Raw genomic sequence first — 22,561 nt, 5'->3', positions numbered from 1 at the left:
CTCGCTGACTTTCTAGTCCGGTGCTCTACCAACTGAGCTGTAACTGATGATGGTTGTGATTAATCATGGTTAATTTGCATATGCGAAGCGATTGTAGAAATCTAAACCAAAATGCTATAATTCATTACTGCAAGACTAACATTGCCGTAACATTGGTCTATCACAAATTTTCTGTAAAATTAATCCAAGAATGATTTTCTGGTTTATAATTAGCATTGAATATATACACTTGGCCAAGTTGAGGACCATAGTACTTTCATCAGATAAACATGTTCTGATCTTATTATCTTATGAATTATCATTTATGGTTAAATTTATAGACGTTGTTTTATAAGGAATAAGAGTAAACATTATTGGATATCAAAATAGAAAATACTGGGTACTTCAATACACATTAGGCTACAGTATCATCTAGTATTTTGTGTCTGGGATTGTCGATGCAATAGAAAAGAACAAATGTCTTCAATATTCGATATTAAAACATGGATATAGCCGAAAATACAACTCATTGGTCAAACGTCCTGCAAGTGTGCAAGTGAAGTCTTTAATGAATAGTAAAACCACACAGATATATGTTTTCTTTGTGTTTAATGTGGATTGTGTACAGCTCCTATTCTGGAGGCTAAGCACATGGTCCAGAATGCACGGCCGTCACGGAATGACCATGTCCATGACACTCGGCTTTAGCAAACTCACAACTGAAAGGAAACATCGAAAAAGTATGTTAACAATGTTTTACAATTGATTGACTGATCGTATGAAGTTTTATTGTTGAGATCATTTCACTCGTCGTGAATAGCAGTAGGCGGTCAGTTCAATATAATGAGGTAGCGTTACCATGCCAACTGCTTACAAAGACACGGCGTCTCGCTTTGTTAAGTCTCATTAAAATGGTATTTTACATGCAATCATTTGAGTATATTTACAGCTACAAGGTGTGTGTTTCTGATATCTTAACAATTTGTGATTATAGTTATTTCCTTATGAACGCAATGCGGTAGAACACAATGAGCGTATGAATTCAGAACTACTTGATAAATATAGTACGTCTATTTTAACGCATGAAAATTCCGCCAGAAATTAAACAAGAATCTAAATACGTATAAGAAGTAAATTTCATATTTAAAAATACATAAAAATATGAACTGCAACCGCAGTTCATGCCCGCGTGTATTTTCAACATGGAAATTTAATTCTGAAATATATCTTATTATCATTGCTACCGATATTTATTATTATTCCGGAGTCTCTTCCTTCGGTTTAAACTTCTGTTACTTTCCACACCTTGTATTTTACGTGTTGCATGTGTTCCGACTATGGGAATAATTTGGTCCAGGGCCGTAACTGCCGATGAGGCAGACGAGGCAACTGCCTCGTCTGATTTTTTGGCAAAAAAGAAAATAAAATTATATAAATGTTATATTATAGGATATATGTTTAAAATGAAGACAAGCACCTTTGTCTTTGACACCATATTACGATTCTTTACATAGTACAAATGAAACACAAACATGATAAATTGGGATTTAAAAAGTGTCATTTTCAGTCGTAAAGTCAATCGGCGGCCCCCAATCCCCTGCCTCCCCTGATTTAGAACCCTACTTACGGCCCTGTGGTCTTTGGTCCAAACTTATACTTCTGATAAGAGCTTTTTGTTAAACCTGTAGTGGTACATATACATTCTAGCTGTAGTGGTAAGTTATACCTGTAGTGGTAAGTTATACTTGTTGTGGTAAGTTATACTTGTTGTGGTAAGTTATACCTGTTGTGGTAAGTTATACCTGTAGTTGTAAGTTATACCTGTAGTTGTAAGTTATACTTATTGTGGTAAGTTTTACCTGTTGTGGTAAGTTATACTTGTTGTGGTAAGGTTTACCTGTTGTGGTAAGTTTTACCTGTTGTGGTAAGTTATATTTGTAGTGGTAAGTTATACTTGTTGTGGTAAGTTTTACCTGTTGTGGTAAGTTATACTTGTTGTGGTAAGGTTTACCTGTTGTGGTAAGTTTTACCTGTTGTGGTAAGTTATATTTGTAGTGGTAAGTTATACTTGTTGTGGTAAGTTTTACCTGTTGTGGTAAGTTATACTTGTTGTGGTAAGGTTTACCTGTTGTGGTAAGTTTTACCTGTTGTGGTAAGTTATATTTGTAGTGGTAAGTTATACTTGTTGTTGTAAATTTTACCTGTTGTGGTAAGTTATACCTGTTGTGGTAAGTTATACTTGTTGTGGTAAGTTATATTTGTAGTGGTAAGTTATACCTGTTGTGGTAAGTTATACCTGTTGTGGTAAGTTTTACCTGTTGTGGTAAGTTATATTTGTAGTGGTAAGTTATACTTGTTGTGGTAAGTTATACTTGTTGTGGTAAGTTTTACCTGTTGTGGTAAGTTATACCTGTTGTGGTAAGTTATACTTGTAGTGGCAAGTTTTACCTGTTGTGGTAAGTTTTACCTGTTTATTGGTAAGTTATACTCGTTGTGGTAAGTTATACCTGTTGTGGTAAGTTTTACCTGTTGTGGTAAGTTATACCTGTTGTGGTAAGTTATACCTATTGTGGTAAGTTATATTTGTTGTGGTAAGTTATACTTGTTGTGGTAAGTTATACTTGTTGTGGTACGCAATACCTGTTGTGGTAAGTTTTACCTGTTGTGGTAAGTTATCCCGTTAGAGCCACATACTACTTCCGTTTCAAAGGTGGAACAGTCTTGTGCGAGCACATGTGTACACAGGTCTGATCCTTGTGGTGGTTTCTCGCCCTGGATAACTGTCAATCATATAACACTGCATCAGAACAAACTCATTTACTAACATGAACAATCATATAACACTGCATCAGAACAAACTCATTTACTAACATGAACAATCATATAACACTGCATCAGAACAAACTCATTTACTAACATGAACAATCATATAACACTGCATCAGAACAAACTCATTTACTAACACGAACAATCATATAACACTGCATCAGAACAAACTCATTTACTAACATGAACAATCATATAACACTGCATCAGAACAAACTCATTTACTAACACGAACAATCATATAACACTGCATCAGAACAAACTCATTTACTAACACGAACAATCATATAACACTGTATCAGAACAAACTCATTTACTAACATGAACAATCATATAACACTGCATCAGAAAAAAACTCATTTACTAACATGAACAATCATATAACACTGCATCAGAAAAAAACTCATTTACTAACATGAACAATCATATAACACTGCATCAGAACAAACTCATTTACTAACATGAACAAACAATCATGTTAACGTTGCTATTGTAAAACAAGAACAATTTTTTCAACTCTGGAAGTGAAGTATTGAAATGTACTAAGGATTACTGAATAAAATAAGAGTAGTACATCTTCAAGAAATGTAATGAAAACATTGTTGCTAATATTCTTCATGATACGTTCGATTTACGCAGGTTTGTGATTCTTAAATAGCCATCAAAGTTGTTAACATCTTGCACAACCTCTTCAAGAAGGTCTGGGAGGAAGAGAACATCCCTGAGGAATGGAAAGAAGGCATTCTTATGAAGCTGCCAAAGAAGGGAAATCTGAGGGACTGCAGTAACTACCGGGGAATTATGCTCCTGCCAGTGCCTGTCAAGGTCCTCAACAGGACCCTTCTCGAGAGGATGAAAGAGGCAGTGGACCCTAAGCTCCGTGACCAGCATGCTGGTCTTAGACGCAACAGATCATGTGCTGACCAGATAGCCAGTCTGCGCATCATCATTGAACAATCACTGGAGTGGAAGTCCACCTCTATATCAACTTCATCGACTACGAGAAAGCGTTTGACAGCGTTGACCGTGAGACACTGTGGAAGATACTGAGACACTATGGGGTACCCGAGAAGCTCGTTTCCCTGAATCGTAACACCTACCAAGGCATGACATGCAGGGTTGCCCATGTTGGCCAGATGTCCGATAGTTTTGAAGTCAGGACAGGAGTTCGACGAGGATGTTTGCTGTTGCCATTCCTCTTCCTCTTGGTTATTGACTGGATCATGAGGACTACCACATCCGGTAGGAATAATGGTATACAGTGGACACTCCTGACGCAACTCTACAATCTCGACTTTGCCGATGACCTGGCTTTCCTTTCGCACAACCACAGTCAGATGCAGGATAAAACAACTCACCTTGCAACAACATCAGCAGGAACGGGACTCAATATCAACTTGAAGAAAACAGAATTTATGAAGATCAACACCACTGTCCAACTACAAGTCACAGTTGGTGGTGAGCCCATCAGAGAAGTTGAGTCCTTCATCTACCTGGGGAGTGTGATGGACAGACAGGGTGGAACAGACCGTGACAGCAAGTCAAGAATCGGCAAGGCAAGCGCTGCGTTTACTATGCTAAAGAACATCTGGGCCTCAAAGAACATCCGCATCACTACCAAACTGCGGATACTCAACTCCAATGTTAAGTCCGTCTTACTGTATGGAGCAGAGACATGGAGAACGACCAAAACAACCCTGCAGAAAATCCAGACATTTTACAACACCTGTCTCAGGAGCATCTTCAACATTCGATGGCCTGAAAAGATCACAAATGAAGAACTACGGAAGACAGATCGACAGGAACCATGAAACATGCAAATCAAACGGAGGAAGTGGGGCTGAACTGGACACACCCTAAGGAAGCCACCACATAGCACCACACGCCAGGCCCTGACCTGGAAACCGCAGGGCATGAGAAAGAGGGGACGTCCAAGAAACACCTGGAGGCGTGACTCGGAGGCAGAATTAAAGGCGCAGGACATGACCTGGCACGACGCAGTAAAAGCAGCCCAGAATCGTGTTCGTTGGAGGACTGTCATCGATGGCCTACGTTCCCCCACGGAACGACAGTCCTAAGTAAATATGGTTCTTAAATACATGTACTTCTATGGCATGTCAAACGTTGCAATATTTGATCTTTTCCATTTGTATTGTATAATTTTTCATTTGTATTCTATATTTTCCATTTGCATTGTATAATTTTTCATTTGCATTGTATAATTTCCATTTGTATTGTATAATTTTCCATTTGTATTCTATATTTTCCATTTGTATTGTATAATTTTCCATTTGTATTCTATATTTTCCATTTGCATTGTATAATTTTTCATTTGCATTGTATAATTTCCATTTGTATTGTATAATTTTCCATTTGTATTCTATATTTTCCATTTGTATTGTATAATTTTCCATTTGTATTCTATATTTTCCATTTGAATTATATATTTTTTTCGTTTGCATTGTATAATTTCCATTTGCATTGCAAAATCTTTCATTTATATTGCATCCGAGGGATTGTTTATTTTGATTTGTTACGAAGGATTTCATTAGTTTAGGTCCCACTTATATTTAGCCGTCACCAGGTGACGTACCACAAATAGACTTACTATGCTACATGTATGGGCACTGTGTCGTAGCATTGGGGGTACTTTAACGTGTCAACGCCTGTCGATATTTACGTCTAAGGTTTGATGCAGCCATGACACGAGTAGAACTCGAACATGCAACTTCACGGTTGCGAAACAAAGGGCATATCACTGAACTACTGCGATCGGTTCCATATAGGACTAGTTGAACATACATGTAGTCAGCAATGAGGAATCTTGCGCCGGGAGACCCCCCCCCCCCTTCACAAATAATATTTTATATACAGATGTCGAAAAAAGCATGTATGTACGTTTTATTTTGTCAGAACGCACTTGTCCAGGGGCGGATCCAGGAATTGCGGTTACGGGGGCGCCACTTTATGAGGCACGGGGTCTGGGGGCTGCCTCAAGTGGGTAGGGGTCCAGGGGGCGAAGTCCCCGGAAGTTCCTGGATTTTACAGATTTCATAGGGCTTGAAATATGTCATTTTTAATCAAGTGAAATTAGTAAAATGACGCAAATTTTAAGGGTTTCTGGAAAAATTAAGTTCTCTCAATAAAGTACTTCAAGAAATCAGAAGATTTTGTCATTTATTTCTCCAGGAATGGAAGAAATTATTGCTTCTTTTATTGTTTGATACATTTTTCTAAACAAGATACCAAGATTTACCTTAAATTTGGAAATTTTGAGGGGGGAGGGGGCGCCGGCTGCGCCCCCCTTAAATCCGCCACTGACTTCGCCCTCCAACTGCAACCCCCCTCCCCCAAGGCTTTGCACTGGATTCACTAGGGATCTTAAGATAGTCCCCAGACATCCAGCAGTTTACTGCATCCTTTCGTTCAGAATTATGTAGATCAGCCAGTGGTTAAATAGGAGACTAGTTTGAATATGCTGATCACATTAGACGCAAAAAAGCGATCAATTAATGGGGGGGGGGGGGGGGGGTACGCCATTACACTAAGCAAATACGGTACATTCCTGCGAAACGTGGCTCCTGAACTTTACTTCTTCAACATCTCGCGCATTACCAAATTCGATAAACGATAACTTAAGATTAATCCATTGAATAGTTGTAACAAACCAAGCTCGAGGTTAACAATTGGTGGGGACCCAAGGGCCGAATTAAGTCCCCCGAATCTACTGAATTCTGACTTAATAAAAATGTGCATGCTTTTCTGGACAGTTCTATTTTTAAAAAAATGATCGGGGGGGGGGGGGTCGCCATTACTAGAGCTAGCTAAGTATTTTTAAAAATAATTAGTCCAGGACCTGGTCTCGGTAGTTCAGTAATATATCGCTTGGTTTGTGGGCGAGAGGTCGTGAGTTCGAGAACGTTACTGTTATTGCCGCATCAAAGCTTTAGAGACATAAAGACAGTGATTGTTCCTTTGCCAAACACTCGGCATTTAAAAGACCTTAAAAACAGATATTCCTTATCGCTGCACAGGCGTTGGCACGATAAAGAACCGTCATTGCTACGGCCTGTCATCGTCGGTTACCCACGGATGCTTCTATTCGAGCGTGAGTGGACTCAAAACCGTGGTTTGCGACGATGAGGCCCTGTGTGCTAAGCACGTCTACAGTACAGATGTGGTACATCAGTGACGTTAACTAATGAAATCCTTCGTAACAAATCAAAATAAACATTCCCTGGATACAATACAAATGAAAAATTATACAATGCAAATGGAAAATATAGAATACAAATGGAAAATTATACAATACAAATGGAAATTATAAAATGCAAACGAAAAAAATGTATAATACAAATGGAAAATATAGAATACAAATGGAAAATTATACAATGCAAATGGAAAATATAGAATATAAATGGAAAATTATACAATACAAATGGAAAAGATCAAATATTGCAACGTTTGACATGCCATAATACTTCATAAATTTTGATACAGAAGCTACAAGAGAAATTACATTAATTGCTTCTTATACAAAGTCAATATGCTCGAGTATGATAAGGTGAACAGAATGAACAGTGGTCAATCTCATAATCCTTCAGGGAATACAAAATAGAGAGTTGAGAGCAAACACAGACTCCTGGATATACCAGAGGTGGGATCAGGTGCCTAGGAGGCTTAAGCATCCCCTGTCGACCGGTCACACCCGCCGTGAACCCTATATTAGTAGCGTTTAGAGCAATATGGATTTTACGCTTTACAAAATAAATTTATTATTATTGTTATTATTATTATTATATCTTGATCAGGTAAACTGAGCAATTCGTAGTCAAATCGATGTGTAAAGAACGGCCCAAAATTCGAACTCAAGCGATATAATTGCCGGTGATTTGATATGAAATACATCAGACAGCATTTGAGCCAATGACAGGTTGTATTAATAAACTATATCGTTATAATGACCAAAGATTTTGCGAAATGCGCACAAACATCATTGCATATGATAATGGAATATTGGTACAGAAATATGGGAAGTTGACGATGGAGAAGCTGACGTCATCCCGTTTGTCATAAAGCTGAGCTTTGTTATGTTATCGTTAACATATATTTTCAATCGAATATCCAAGTATCAAACAGATCCTTTATTTCTGGTTGACTGGGATATACATGTATCGAATCGACAGATGAATGAAAATGATCATTGTTCATAGATAAAACCTAAATGTCGAGTTGAAATCAACAAGAGATTACAATGAAAAATGAAAATTGTTTAAGATATAGTTTTGGAGAGGCGTTTTAAATCTTTGGTCTAAAATTGGTCCCCAAGATGAAAATGAAAGTTCAACAAACCTTATTACACATCTATAGGACAATCATATCATATTTCAATAGATGAATTGGCTACTGCTTAAAATGCGAGAAGACTATGAAGCTTAAGAAGATGTGACAGACAGACGTACGGACCAGGATAACTACAATATACCCGAATCTTTAGAAAGTGCAGGTATAACAACCTAACTAACGCGAACTTATCGATTCATTTTACAGAGTTTTCATTAACTTAGTTGACCTGTAGTGAATATATACCGTTACAGTAACAGTTCCCTGCTTTAAGGAGGAATAACCTCCTTAATAGCCATTTTTCCGGGTTGGTCGAAAAAGGGAGACAAACTATGTTTTTGATACTTCAGGGAACTCCATACTCACATTATTATCTGATAATAGCATAAAAAGTGTATTTATTTATTTCTATCTATCGTAGTTAAACTTAATGGATTATCACATGAAATATATAGGTCATCGCGGAACATAGAAAAAAAGAATCGCATGTCAACGTCAGAAAATTGCAATTTTCCTTTAACAGCGTTATCAAAATTTCACAAAAACTGGTTATAACGATATAATAGTATTCATGATAATTTCATAAAACTGTTTCTTTACAAAATATGCAAAATGTCTGTGAAAAATAAAGGAAACCTATCACAATAGACTTAATGAAGAATTCAATGAAAACAGAGTTATTGCCCTTGGATTCAATATTTTGAAACATATCATTGGTTATTTATATACAACATGGACTTATGAAATACTTCATACCTAACAAGATTTTTTTACTATAACTATTGGAAAAGACTCCAACAAAATTTAGTTTCCTATCATGCATCAATCTAAATGAATCATTGATTTTTCGAAATTTTATGACGTCACAGGAGGGCAGCACTACTTTAAGCATAATAAAACATTGATCATTGTTTTCCTCAGATAACTGTCATTTTGTTCGCCCCATATCACAAGCCGTTCCCACGTAGGTCTTTCCTCGAGCTGGTAAAAATTAGTATATCCCTATTTTGATGTCAACAGTTCTCGAGTACAGTTATGGCATGTTCAATGTTGCAATTAATATTCGATCTCTTCCATTTAGATTGTATCAATAATGTTTCATTTGTATTCCATGCTTTTCATTTGTATTTAATTTTTCATTTGCATTGTATAATATTTCATTTGTATTGAATAATTTTTCATTTGTATTCAGTATACTTTTTTCATTTGCACTGTATGCTTTCATTTGCATTGTATATTTTTGTATTTGTATTGTATAATTTTTTAATTGTACTGTATAATCTTTTTATTTCAATTGTATATGAGGAATTATTTATTTCAATTGTATATGAGGGATTATTTATTTTAATTGTATATGAGGAATTATTTATTTTAATTGTATATGAGGAATTATTTATTTTAATTGTATATGAGGGATTATTTATTTTAATTGTATATGAGGGATTATTTATTTTAATACTGTAGTTGACCTACATTTGATAAACTAGAATAACGAGTAAACAAACACCCATCTACTATATTTGCAGATCATAACCAGGGGTAATGCATACATATCTACATTCACTGAATTTTATATTTCTTCTGAAATTAACATCGTTTTCATCATAGACAATGGATACATGTTTGTTGCAAACTAGTTTGATTCAGTTTTAGTACGACCTGTCCTTGTAAATATTACCAAATATGGAGAGTTATAAATGTCAAAGAGGGCATTGGCTGTTCCTTTCAAATTTACGAATGGTTCAACGATATGATATTTCGGCGCTTTAAAAATGTCTTTTTATATTTTGAGGGAAAAAAATGCATAGAAATATAAATATAAATAATAAACTGTCTTTCTCTGTTGTTTTATCGGGTGAGGAAGGTAGCAATCATTGTACATGTAGAAATAATTTACATAACCCGCTTATGCGGTGTTTTTTTTTTCGGGGGGGGGGGGGTTACGTTTTTCTGCAATGCTATCTACATGTGTACTTTCATCACCCGATAAAACAACAAAGAAAGACATTTTGTTGTTCAAATGGCATTAAATTCAGCAGTAAAGATGTGCACATTAGAATTGTTATCTTATACACTTTGAATAAAGAACTAAGTTCACCAAGAGTCTATTTCGGCCCTAACAACGTAGATACGTAAAGCGTTTGTAACCATTATTATTATTTTTTTTTTTCATTCAATAGCAGAAAACTAAACAGTTGTGTTCTAGTGAGGATGAAAAAAGTGAAGATAACGAAAAATGACTAACTCCTTTCAAATTAACGAATGGTTCAACGATATGATATTTCGGCGCTTCAAAGGTGTATTTTATATTTTGAATAAAAAATGCATAAAAATATAAATATGAATAATAAACTGTCTCTGTTGTTTTATCGGGTGAGGAAGGTAGTAAAAACGAAATCCTGGAAACAGCCTAGGCGGGATCAGATGCATAGGGGGGAGTAAGCATACCCTGTTGGCCGGTCACACCCGCCGTGATCAAATCATCTTGATCAATAGTGAGTAAAACTTGGTATGAAAAAATGGTCTAATAATATATTGTTATGAAGTACGTCAGACATCATTTGACCCAACGACCTCCACAGACTGCATTTGCAAAGAAGACCATTATAATGAATATTTTTCTCCATTTTCTTTTATTCAAAACTAGCTGCAAAAATGTAGCTCTCCGAAAAAATCTTGGGACAGATCAGAGAGCTACAGATCCACCCCTTATAAAAACTTTCGATTTACGGCGCACAAAATTATGCGCACGGTTGAGGCCTCATATCGTTGTATTCTTGTTTTGACGTCTCATGAATTTAATATTAAAAAAGCCTTACATATTTACTTACTATACTTGTGTCCAAACATACCTTCAAATATTCATTTTTTTTTTTTTATTAAAGCCCCTTACGACAAGAAAACTTACAGCTTCAAATGATTTCGTAAGTTGACGTAGCCATGTTAGGTAGCCAATCAATTCAAACCCTGTTGCGAGTGTACTCTATTCATAATACTCGTTACAAGTATTCGGTCTTCATTTATTAGAAACACGTATGATTAATAGAAATTCAAAAGTCGAGTCTGGTTCCTTACGCTCGGGTGACAGGGATGAGGACCACGCCAGACTAATGAGAGCCGCGTGGCCGTTAGTTTGCCTATTTGAATAATTATTATTTAACCAAATTGGGATGATTTATTATGTGAAATATTTGAGTGAAAATATGTATGGGAATATTTGTTCACATCTAGATGTTATTGTTCAAGTATGAAAATGAACCGGGATTCGAATTGACCTGGTACCTAACATGGCTACGTCAATGAACGATATCATTGAAAGCTGTGAGTTTTCGAGTCGTATGGGGCTTTAATGAATATTTCAAAGTGTTATGGTAGGGAAATATGTTAGGATTTTTTTATACTAAATTTATGAGACGGCAATGCAAGAATACAACGATATGAGGCCTTAACCGTGCGCTTTGGGGGGGGGGGGGGGTGCGCCGTAAATCGAAGGTTTTTATAAGGGGTGGATCTGTAGCACTCTGATTTGCCCCAATATTTTTTCAGAGAGTTACAGTTCTGCGGATAAACCAAAACTTGCTGTACTTGGGCACAGTGCATCATCCTCAAAATAGGTACTTTAATTGTTGCGAATAGATTGATGCATGACGCGTACGATTTCGTTAAACCGTCTGAAAAGTTGACGTTATTGAAAATGGTCTCCAACTTTGTGACGTCATATTCCAAACTAAAATCAGTTTCAGATGAATTCTTCATTTTTTGGAAGTACTCGATTTCCAAGCAGAAACATGTTTAAATGTCAGTATCTGAAACAGCTGTTATCGGGTCTGGTCCTTTCCATGATTAGCAACGACTCAAATATATGTACTACGAATTAGAATTACCGGAGGGAGAGAGAGAGAGAGAGAGAGAGAGAGAGAGAGAGAGAGGGAGGGAGGGAGAGAGAATTTAGATAATGAAGAATGTGGTTCTATCCGAAAATATTGGTCATAGTTTTACGACACATGAATGGTCAATCAGCACGACTGGTCAACAGTTGATATCAATAAAACCACATACCCACGGCAGCCAGCAGGAGGAGGACGGCAACTTTCATCATGTTTCTCTTTTTTCTGACTGAGAGGAAATATCACGGCTTGTGTGTCGTCTTATCAGTACTACGTATGTTAAGATTACTCCGAAGGCCGCATGGAACACGGAATCCGAACAAATTCATGTCGGGCCTAGGACATTGATAAAGAACTTGATCTCGGGGAGGACGGATGGGGCACCTTGCAGTTTTATTGTAACTGTGATGCTGTAATCTCGTCGTCTTTTTCATATATTCAAATGTCATTCTGAAAGTTAATTCGAATTTGGCATATGGTGAAACTATTATACTGCGCTCCACGCATTTTGCATTTACTGCAGTATTTCACATCCTTGCGGCTAGACACTTCAAAACAAAAGTACGTTCCATTTATCCTTCTGTGTTTAGTAAACCAGGAGTGATGAAAGAATTAGATAGGTTACATGAGGAATATGTTTTGGTTCCAGCTGACAAAGCTAGTTGCAGCATTGTCTTTGTATGTAAGGCTCATTATTACAACTGTATTTTTAAACGAACTTGGCATTGATCCCATTTTTTGGTAATCGTACTTATACTCCAGCTGCCCTTTCAAAAGATGAAAATCTTCAAACCATGCTTCAGTTTTAGACACATTTAATATTCCAGTCAATGGGGCGGATGAATATGAATTACCATACCTACACTGGATTCCTAAACTTTATAAAGACCCTTACAAACAAAGATACATTGCTGGATCCTATAAAGGTTCTATCTTTGCTCCTCATGAAAATATTAACAGTTTCAAACTTCAAACGTACTGTGCCACTACTTATGCCAGAAGTAGAGTGAATTAAATGTAAGTTCTAAAAATTCTATAGAACGTATGATAAATTTGAAATCAGTAAACGTTTTCCAAATCAACAGTACCAAAACGTATGACTTTTCAACATTTTAGAAGACCATTCCTCACCATGAATTAAAGACTAGGCTTTTGACAATCTAATTAAAACTAGATGTTAGATCCGCTCGCGTACTCGCATACATAACATACATATGTATGCGAGTTCGCGAGCGGATCTAACATCTAATTTTAATTAGATTGGGCTTTTGATAACATAGATAGTTGCTTCTTCAATAAAAATGGAAAAAGGAAATATTCATATCTAGTGATCAGCCATCACTACTTTGTTAAACACCACTCTGATTCTACACAAAAATACTCTGAAGTTGATATTAACATCATTAACACTATCTTCGTAGTCTTTGGTGATCTGATCTTCCAACAATCTGTTGGGCACGAATTGTGCTTCTTTATCAACTGATCTGTTTTTATATTCTTATAAGGCAGAATTTATTCAAAAGCTTCTATATGAGAAGAAAAAATATCTTGCTGTATGAAAGGTGCAGATAACGAACAGTGATCAATCTCATAACTCACACATAACTCGCACAGTCCCGTGGGGATCCGGGTTAGAATAGATCCTCAGTAACCCCTTGCTTGTCGTAAGATGCGACTAAATGGGGCGGTCCTTCGGATGAGACCGCAAAAACCAAGGTTCCGTGTCACAGCAATTGTGGCACGATAAAGATCCCTCACTGCTCAATGACCATAAGCGCCGAACATAGGCCTAAATTTTGCAGCCCTTCACCGGCAGTGGTGACGTCTCCATACGAGTGAAATATTCTCGAGAGGGACGTTAAACAATATACAATCAATCAATCAATCATAACTCACACACGCAATACAAAATAGTGAGTTGGGCAAACACGGACCCCTGGATATACCAGAGGTGGGATCAGGTGCCTAGGAGGAGTAAGTATCCCCTGTCGACCGGTCACACCCGCTGTGAGCCCTATGTGTGTGGCCCTCAACTCAGCATTTAGATATATCGACGACGATTTATCTATGAATAATAATGATTTTCATTCCTGTATCGATTCGATATATCCCAGTGAACTCGAAATAAAAGAGACCACAGAGTCTCCACAAAGGCTTCGTACTTATATATCTTATTGTACATAAATGTTAACGGCAAAGTAACAACTCAACTTTACGACAAACGGGATGACTTCAGCTTCTCCACCATCAACTTCCCATATTCATGCTGCAATATTCCATAATCACATGCATATGGTGTTTACGTGTCTCAACTAATTTGATATGAACGAGTGTGTTCTGCGTATGATCAGCTTTAAATGAGGTAGGATACTGACAAATAAGTTTATATTACAGTGGTTTCAACATAAGATTACTATCCTCACAACAACAGGAGTGGACTCAGGACCCTGAATTTGTGATAACTGAAGATTGACGAAATTTCCGAATTTCATTATCTTGCCCCGAAATTGACAAATTTTGAAGTATGTGTTGCTTCAGGAAATATAAAAGTACATCCCTCAAACTTAGATATAAAACACGTCCCTCAAACTTAGATATAGAACACGTCCCTCAAACTTAGATATAGAACACGCCCCTCAAACTTAGATATAAAACACGCCCCTCAAACTTAGATATAGAACACGTCCCTCAAACTTAGATATAGAACACGTCCCTCAAACTTAGATATAGAACACGTCCCTCAAACTTAGATATAGAACACGCCCCTCAAACTTAGATACAGAACACGTCCCTCAAACTTAGATATAGAACACGCCCCTCAAACTTAGATATAGAAAACGCCCCTCAAACTTAGATATAGAACACGTCCCTCAAACTTAGATATAGAGCACGCCCCTCAAACTTAAATATAGAACACGTCCCTCAAACTTAGATATAGAACACGCCCCTCAAACTTAAATATAGAACACGTCCCTCAAACTTAGATATAGAACATACCCCTCAAACTTAGATATAGAACACGCCCCTCAAACTTAGGTATAGAACACGCCCCCCAAACTTAGATATAGAACACGTCCCTTAAACTTAGATATAGAACACGTCCCTTAAACTTAGATATAGAACACGCCCATCAAACTTAGATATAGAACACGTCCCTCAAACTTAGATATAGAACATGCCCCTCAAACTTAGATATAGAACACGTCCCTCAAACTTAGGTATAGAACACGCCCCCCAAACTTAGATATAGAACACGTCCCTTAAACTTAGATATAGAACACGTCCCTTAAACTTAGATATAGAACACGTCCCTTAAACTTAGATATAGAACACGTCCCTCAAACTTAGATATAGAACACGCCCCTCAAACTTAGATATAGAACACGTCCCTTAAACTTAGATATAGAACACGTCCCTTAAACTTAGACATATTGAACGCCCTATGATACTTACGCAAATGTGTGGTCAATGATGGAATCGAATTTTTTTTCTATTTTCTTTTGAAACTTCTTTGCTTAAACCTGCAAACAATCCTGTGGCTTTCCTCGCTTACACTCATGATCGTAATTATATATTACTACTAAGGCATCAACTTAAAATATTCACTCCACTTTTCATACTGTGTACATCTTTTTTGTTTATACTTTGTAATTGAATATGTATTATGCTGATGAGCCGTAAGGCTTAAAGCCAATAAACAATACAATACAATATGGGGGGGTTGATACATAGGACACTTATCACAACTACAGTGAGAAGTTCAGGTTAGGACCACAGTACTACAAGTTACGAAAACAGCCATTATCTAATTGAACTGACTGCAGCGAGATGTGTACATTTGTAGATGTACTGCTATTCAATGTGACCCAGAAATTAACATTAGTACGACTTCGCTTATCTGTATACATAGACAAGCAGTACCAACAGAGAGCCTGCTTTAATATGACATGTGTCCCACATTCACCTACCCTGTACAAATTCATCCGCGGATCCAGGATTTTTTTCAGGTGGTCGATCTTTTGCCAAGAAAGCCTCCTAAATAACAACGTCAAAAAGATTTAATTCAACCCAAAGCCCAAATTCTAAATCGGAAGGGGGGGGGGGGGGGGTAAGCGCATACACGGATTCATTTCATTGTACATCGATTAAAATTTTTCACTATATATTTTGCTAATTGACGTGAAAAGTGAACATCCATCCATCCGGCGAATTTAACTGTGCATGTGATATATTTATAATAACGGTCTAAGTCATCTTCGCAAGCCAAGTGTCCGATTCGCTTATCTCATCTCCATGAATCGGACACTTGGCTTGCGAAGATGTGATCTAAGTGTGGGCGGGGTAGGTCCCCCCCCCCCCCCCCTCTTGCCACGTGTCTGATTTGCCCAGAGACTTTCTAAATTGAGATAAATTTCGGTTTCCCTTGTACAATTTCTTTTCGGTCAATTTCTAATGATGAACGAAATAGTGACAGTCCAAACTCTACCAAAGTCAGTGACTTTAAGACAATACAGTAACATACAATACTATCAGTCAAAGGTTTACATGGCCCAAATGTTTGTTGTTGGCAAAATAGTGAAAGGTGTAAGTATCAACATCAATGGATATTAATTGATTATGAATAAAGGTGTTACATAAATCACCAGTACTTATGCAAATTGTAAATAAAAAACGATCGATATCAATAAATCGTTCAGTGTGCACTCCTATGGTAACATTTTGTACATACATGTAAATATTTCGCACCTCCTCTTTGAATCCGCTCACAGATCCCGAAGCTTGATATTTATTCATTTATCTATCTACGCGTACCTCAAATGCGGTATGTAATAATTTTGCATCATTTTCTCACCAAAAAATTCTAAAGTTATATTTTTACATTAACTGAAAATTCAGCTCGATCGGCGGAGTACTGGACTAGCTGTTATGCCAGAGGTCCTGGGTTCGACCCTCCAGAGGCTGTTAAGCAAAAGTACAGAAATATTGATTCTAGCGTGATACCAGTTTTTTTTTTTTAATTTAGTGAGTGTACTTATCAAAACAAAACTATCTAATTTAATTTGTGCATTTTATCCATGCATATACCATACGTATTAACTATCTGATGGAATTAGAACTTTACACCTACTTTTGGCCCACCCGACAATAAAGCCTTCCCTGTCTAAAGGTACAAAAAGGAAAATGTTTTCAAAGGTTTAACTCTGCATGATATAGGGGTCTAATATTTGTTTCGCAGGATAAATCATTCAGTACTTTGTTGACAAATACTGACCAAAAGTCAGTCGCAACCGACACTGTATCATCCCAGTTATCTCCGGGACCCTGTGTACTAAAAGCTCCCTCGTCAACTTATCTAAATTCATACTTTGTATTGCAAATAAAATCCACTCTTGGGCTTCAGATAGGGGCTTAAACAGGGGGAATGTTGTTTTGTCAATTTTCAAAGTATGACAATTATGAATTAGAATTACGGGGGGAAATGTGGAAAATTTCAAAACCTCCAATTGATACAATTTAGATATTTCTGACTGACTGACTTTTGTGTGATAAACATGCGATGGTTTTATCCCCTTTCGGCTCCCAGTGCATGAGGACAAAATCACAGTCTTGCTTATTTCTCTACAGTACATCTCCTCACCACTGTTAGTAGTACTTCGTATGTCTTTCATTGGGAGGGGATCTCTAATTATGGACTTTTAACTCCTCTGCATAAATTAACGGGAAACCATGTATCTTAAATCAGGATTTAGAATTGTGGGTTGCATATTTTTCATATTCCTACAGTGTTTAAATAACGGTAAGTTTTAATAAGACGTTACATGCTTTGAAGATAGCTCTACATGTATAAGGCATGTTACATGCATCAGTAAGACTTGTTTTGTATCGCTGTGATTTAAGAAAGATGAGATTGATTATAATACAGAGTTGAAAATGTCTGATTGATTAATTTGCATAATACTAGTAAGAATATTCCTATATATCCGGCTAGAGATTACATAATTTCTAATTACTTGAAACTGAAACACCTTTCCATTCTATCGTTACTGTCCGATTAAATGTTACGTTTGCTCGATCAAGGCATTCAATCGCTTGTCTCAGCATAATTTATCTACTCTTAATTGACATTTCAATCATTATATTAAATTCAAAAATGGGGGGGGGGGGGGTGTTTCATAGAAAAATTTGTTTTAATGAATCCACGTGTAGCGTTCTTTCTGCGAAGACCGTTTTAAATGAGAGTTAAGTGCCCCACCAATACAACCTCCTTCGTTAACTGAGAGAAATACAAAAGTGATTTGGGGGGTGGGGTGGTGGAAAGACATATAAATATTGAAATGTCACGTATGTTTCTAAAAACCCAGTAGACATACGGTATACAGATAAATTTCATTTTGGATATTAAATGCATGCATTATGAAATATGCGATAATACTAGTCTACTTTATTGCATATTGTTTATTGTATATTGTTGGGTTTTGGTATTAGTGAACTGGAAAATATACAGGTGAACATTACTCAAACTAGACATTCAAGATAAATAATAACTTTTTTTTAATATTTAAGGTATATCATTTACAAATACACGTGTATAATCATTACAAATCTCCGGAGACCAGTCTGGACAGGCAGACACTCAGATTCTTAGTCGTGGGTAGATATTAGAGAACACTGGGTTATCATATACGGCGAATATCGTACAATGTACGAGCCCTAGAGATAAGATGTCCTATCCAGAATCTTTTAAACCTGTTATCGTGGTCACACATCAAGTACTGAGGTTAATATTTGTATAATAACATTTCATGTCACACAGAGAATATGTAATATCAGTATTTGTCCAACTGGTACTTTGGTTGAGATTAATCTTCATCTTCACGGAGTTGCACATTTTGAGAAACCTAAACTTTACACTCCTCCATGATTTAACAAATAAAATACAATTACATATTTTTAAAACATTAGATAATTCTTTAGAATCAAAAAAGTATACAGGGGCGGATCCAGGAATCGCAATTACGGGGGTGCAACTTTATGAGGCTGTCCCCAGTGGGTCCAGGGTGAAGCCCTGGTGGGGGCCTGGGGGCGAATCCCCAGGAAGTTCCTGGATTTTACAGATTTTATAGGGCTTGAAATATGTCTCCTATTTAGTCATAAATTTGTACTATTTTCTATCATTTTTAATATGGTGAAATCGTTTAGCCTAGTAATTTTTTCTAAACAAGAGACCGGGAGCGCGCGCCGGCTCCATCCCCCCCCCCCCCCAACCCTTTAAATCCGCCACTGGTATAGTTATAATACATAATTGATAAAAAAAGAAAAAAAAAGTCTGATTAAAACCAACCCCTTTTTCGTACACGAATGTAAGGGCCGAAAAACGGGGGATGGGGGTGGGTGGGGGTGTTAAATTAGACTGAATACATTCAGTTCAGTTGAACAGTTGAAAGTCAATGAATTATATGAAAAGTGATCTTGAAAGACTCTCTCTCTCTCTCTCTCTCTCTCTCTCTCTCTCTCTCTCTCTCAATATCTATCTATCTGCCTTATAGCCAAATTCTAAATAAAATACACTCACTCACATGCTAAATATTATTTTTGGTTTTTTGCAGTTTCATCAGTAACCAATCAAAATTGTCCTCTTTACTGGACCGCGTATTCTAATGTCTGTTATCGATTTCGTTGGGTGAATCTCAAAAGCTGGAATGAAGCTAGAACTTGGTGCATAGCGCAAGGTGGGGATCTTTTGAAACTGGAAAATCGTGCAGAAAAAGTAAGTCGGTCGTAGCTGATGACATTTCATTTCAGGTGTGTAAGAGCAGCAATTTAATGTTTATCAATATTTTAGGTATTCTACGGAAGCCGATAGGTGCCAAGGTATAGAATTAATATTCATTTAATACGGAAGTTCCGAGTTCCCCAACAGTTATTTCCCTTTATCGAACTCTTCCGTAAATTATGACGTAAAATATGATGACAGTGGGTACATTTGCTAATTACTATCGTTGTATTATTTCTTAAAGATGATATCCAGAGTTTCTGAGACCATCCTATCTCAGGGGAAAGGCAACTTTAGTGAGTTTATGAATATTGGATAACAAAATGGCTCAAACAAATATTGTTAATTGCCATCTTTCTTTGATTAAAGGGTCACTCATGTAGAAGAGGAAACGAATAATGATTTAATAGCCAATTTGATGATCTTATTCAAACAAATTATGCTTTATATGGCCAGAATATGCATACCAGTGATTGATATAAACAAATGTTACGCTTTCATTACATTAATCATACGTAATCGTTATGTACAGTGCCAGTCTACGATATAATGTATACAGTGTGTACCCATCATACGTCATAAAATGCGAAAGAGTTCAACAAAGGGAAATAACTTTTGGGGAACTCGGAACTTCCGTATTAACTTGCGGCCGCCACTTATTATCTGGCGGTCCGCCAGTTAATTTATGTGGCGCCATATAAATTAAGTGGCATATGCCGGCTGCCAGTTATTCAACTCCTCTCTCCGCCCTTTTTTCTCTCTGAAAATGAAAGAGGGTGCAATCCTAATCTCAGCCAAGCCGAGTCTCGGCCGAGATTAGGCCTACGTCAGTAGGTGCAATCCCTGTAATCTCCCTCTCCAATACTTAGTAAAATGTATATGATATACAATCAAGAGCATTATTGTTTTTCGATTGTGCTGTTTATTTACAAAGCTATAGATCTACATATGTATTTATATGTTCACGATATAAAAATTAAAAATGTCGGCAGATTCGCTCACGAGCAGTCTTCAAGGGTGGACAACTCTTCCAAAAAGTCTCAAGTGCAAAAAGATTGGCTTACAATCATATATCAGTGACAGTCTTGTGAATTTAATCTACTTCACTTTCATGATTACTTAACAATAAACATTTATTTTGACTTAAATTCATTCAAATTTGTTCAATCTCCTTTCATCTGTTCATTATATATTGTCAATGAATACCTTAAATCACTCAAACGATTGTCTAATATAGGGACTGTGGCAGTCAGACAGATATTTGATCACCAGTAGCTCGTTAAGCTCAGTTGGTAGACCATTCAGGGGGCCCAGCTTCAAATCCCAATCTGGTCCCTTCCTGTTACAGTACCTGTGAATGGTCTCTAACTTCCTGTGAATGGTCCCTAACTTCCTTTGACTGGTCTCTAATGTTTGAATGGTCTTTAACTTCCTGTGAATGATCCCTAACTTAATTTCCTGTGAATGGTCCCTAACTATCTGTGAAACTGAATAGTCCCTAACTATCTGTGAAACTGAATGATCCTTAACTTTCTGTGAAACTGAATGGTCCCTAACTTCCTGTGAATTGTGCCTAACTTCTTGTTCCTTTGAATTTTGAACATTTCCTTCAGACCTGGATATCCAATGCCATAGCAAACATCCAGACACACAACCACCTGCGAAGTGTGATATGGTGGACAGGCATGAACAACAAGAATCCAACATCGCAGTCGTGGGTGTGGGATGATAAATCACCCGTAGACCCATCCATTGTGTGAGTACCGTCTATAATATAACACTTATATCCCCTGACATAGCCAACTTCATGTCTCCTTGACAGATACAGCTTCATTACTTTTAAAATATATCCTTGACATAACCAGATTCAGATTCAGGAGCTGCCCGGTTGACTCCGCCTTACTTCCTCTCTACACTGTGAAAGGAATGCTGCTTTTCTTTGAGTGTGACCTTAAAGCAATACAAGCTGTAACTGACGGTGTTTTTTCAACTATCCAATTATTCACCAAATAACACCTACCGGCGTCTATAATATAACACCTATATCCCCTGACATAGCCAACTTCATGTCTCCTTAACAGATACAGCTTCATTACTTTTAAAATATATCCTTGACATAACCAGATTCAGATTCAGGAGCTGCCCGGTTGACTCCGCCTTACTTCTTCTCTACACTGTGAAAGGAATGCTGCTTTTCTTTGAGTGTGACCTTAAAGCAATACAAGCTGTAACTGACGGTGTTTTTTTCAACTATCCAATTATTCACCAAATAACACCTACCGGCATAACTAATATAATCCCCAAGATCTGAAGAAAAAATCAGCAAAAATAAACAAGGGAATATTGTTTGAGAGCACACCTACAATGAGCGTTTCGTATAAACCGCCATTGTGTCATAGACATGGATATTGGAATGATGATTGCCAAACATAATCGGGTTGCTGAGACCGAGGCCATATACAAAGACGGAAACTGACGCTAGTAACTACACGTGTCGTTTGTTTTAAAATATTAGTTGTTTCATGAATGACTAGAAATATTATGTAAGTGTAAAAAGGTAATAATTACACAAATGTGCCACTCAAATGAAATTTTGATTGTCAATTTTCGATAAAATTGGCATGTTAAACTGTTTACAAATCTAACACGTGCTCATTGCCTCTCTTTCGCTTTTTCCGAACTGGTGACCTCCAAGGTCAATGCACATCGGGAGGTTACGAACAGGAATTACTGACAGGATGACAATGATTCC

General features: G+C 37.0%; 2 protein-coding genes and 1 long non-coding RNA gene across 3 annotated transcripts in view; 2 read left to right on the top strand and 1 right to left on the bottom strand.

The window, feature by feature from the left end:
- Positions 1-571: 571 nt before the first annotated feature.
- LOC125647691 (ovomucoid-like) lies at positions 572-12,352 on the bottom strand. The gene is made up of 3 exons (XM_048874465.2): positions 12,208-12,352; positions 2,639-2,759; positions 572-698 (listed from the first exon to the last, which is right to left on the bottom strand). The coding sequence occupies exons 1-3, from the start codon at positions 12,245-12,247 to the stop codon at positions 623-625; spliced, it is 237 nt and encodes a 78-aa protein (XP_048730422.1). The 5' UTR covers positions 12,248-12,352; the 3' UTR covers positions 572-622.
- Positions 1,331-22,561, top strand: part of LOC130046849 (uncharacterized) — a 107,803-nt gene continuing 86,572 nt past the window's right edge. The window contains exon 1 of the long non-coding RNA XR_008795883.1: positions 1,331-1,612. This is a non-coding gene — a long non-coding RNA (uncharacterized LOC130046849). The remainder of the gene's footprint in view (positions 1,613-22,561) is intronic.
- LOC125645888 (snaclec rhodocetin subunit delta-like) lies at positions 17,532-21,754 on the top strand. Its single transcript, XM_056140022.1, has 3 exons — positions 17,532-17,832; positions 19,643-19,803; positions 21,423-21,754. Exons 1-3 carry the CDS (start codon positions 17,763-17,765, stop codon positions 21,567-21,569), a joined length of 378 nt encoding a protein of 125 aa, XP_055995997.1. The 5' UTR covers positions 17,532-17,762; the 3' UTR covers positions 21,570-21,754.

This window comes from Ostrea edulis, chromosome 6 (genome assembly GCF_947568905.1).
Source record: "Ostrea edulis chromosome 6, xbOstEdul1.1, whole genome shotgun sequence".
In the NCBI taxonomy this organism is placed as follows: Eukaryota; Metazoa; Mollusca; class Bivalvia; order Ostreida; family Ostreidae; genus Ostrea; species Ostrea edulis.
Note: the sequence above shows the minus strand (reverse complement) of the source record. Positions and strands in the feature narration are given on the sequence as shown.

What these genes read in the sequence shown, in the direction of transcription:
- LOC125647691 (XM_048874465.2), bottom strand. Translation starts at nt 12,247, where the DNA reads ATGATGAAAGTTGCCGTCCTCCTCCTGCTGGCTGCCGTGG. An exon ending in CCTCCTGCTGGCTGCCGTGG is followed by an intron (nt 2,760 to 12,207) that starts GTATGTGGTTTT and finishes TATGATTGACAG; the next exon opens with TTATCCAGGGCGAGAAACCA. An exon ending in GGGATAACTTACCACAACAG is followed by an intron (nt 699 to 2,638) that starts GTAAAACTTACC and finishes GTTTCCTTTCAG; the next exon opens with TTGTGAGTTTGCTAAAGCCG.
- LOC125645888 (XM_056140022.1), top strand. Translation starts at nt 17,763, where the DNA reads ATGTATCTTAAATCAGGATTTAGAATTGTGGGTTGCATATTTTTCATA. An exon ending in CCTACAGTGTTTAAATAACG is followed by an intron (nt 17,833 to 19,642) that starts GTAAGTTTTAAT and finishes GGTTTTTTGCAG; the next exon opens with TTTCATCAGTAACCAATCAA. An exon ending in TGGAAAATCGTGCAGAAAAA is followed by an intron (nt 19,804 to 21,422) that starts GTAAGTCGGTCG and finishes CATTTCCTTCAG; the next exon opens with ACCTGGATATCCAATGCCAT.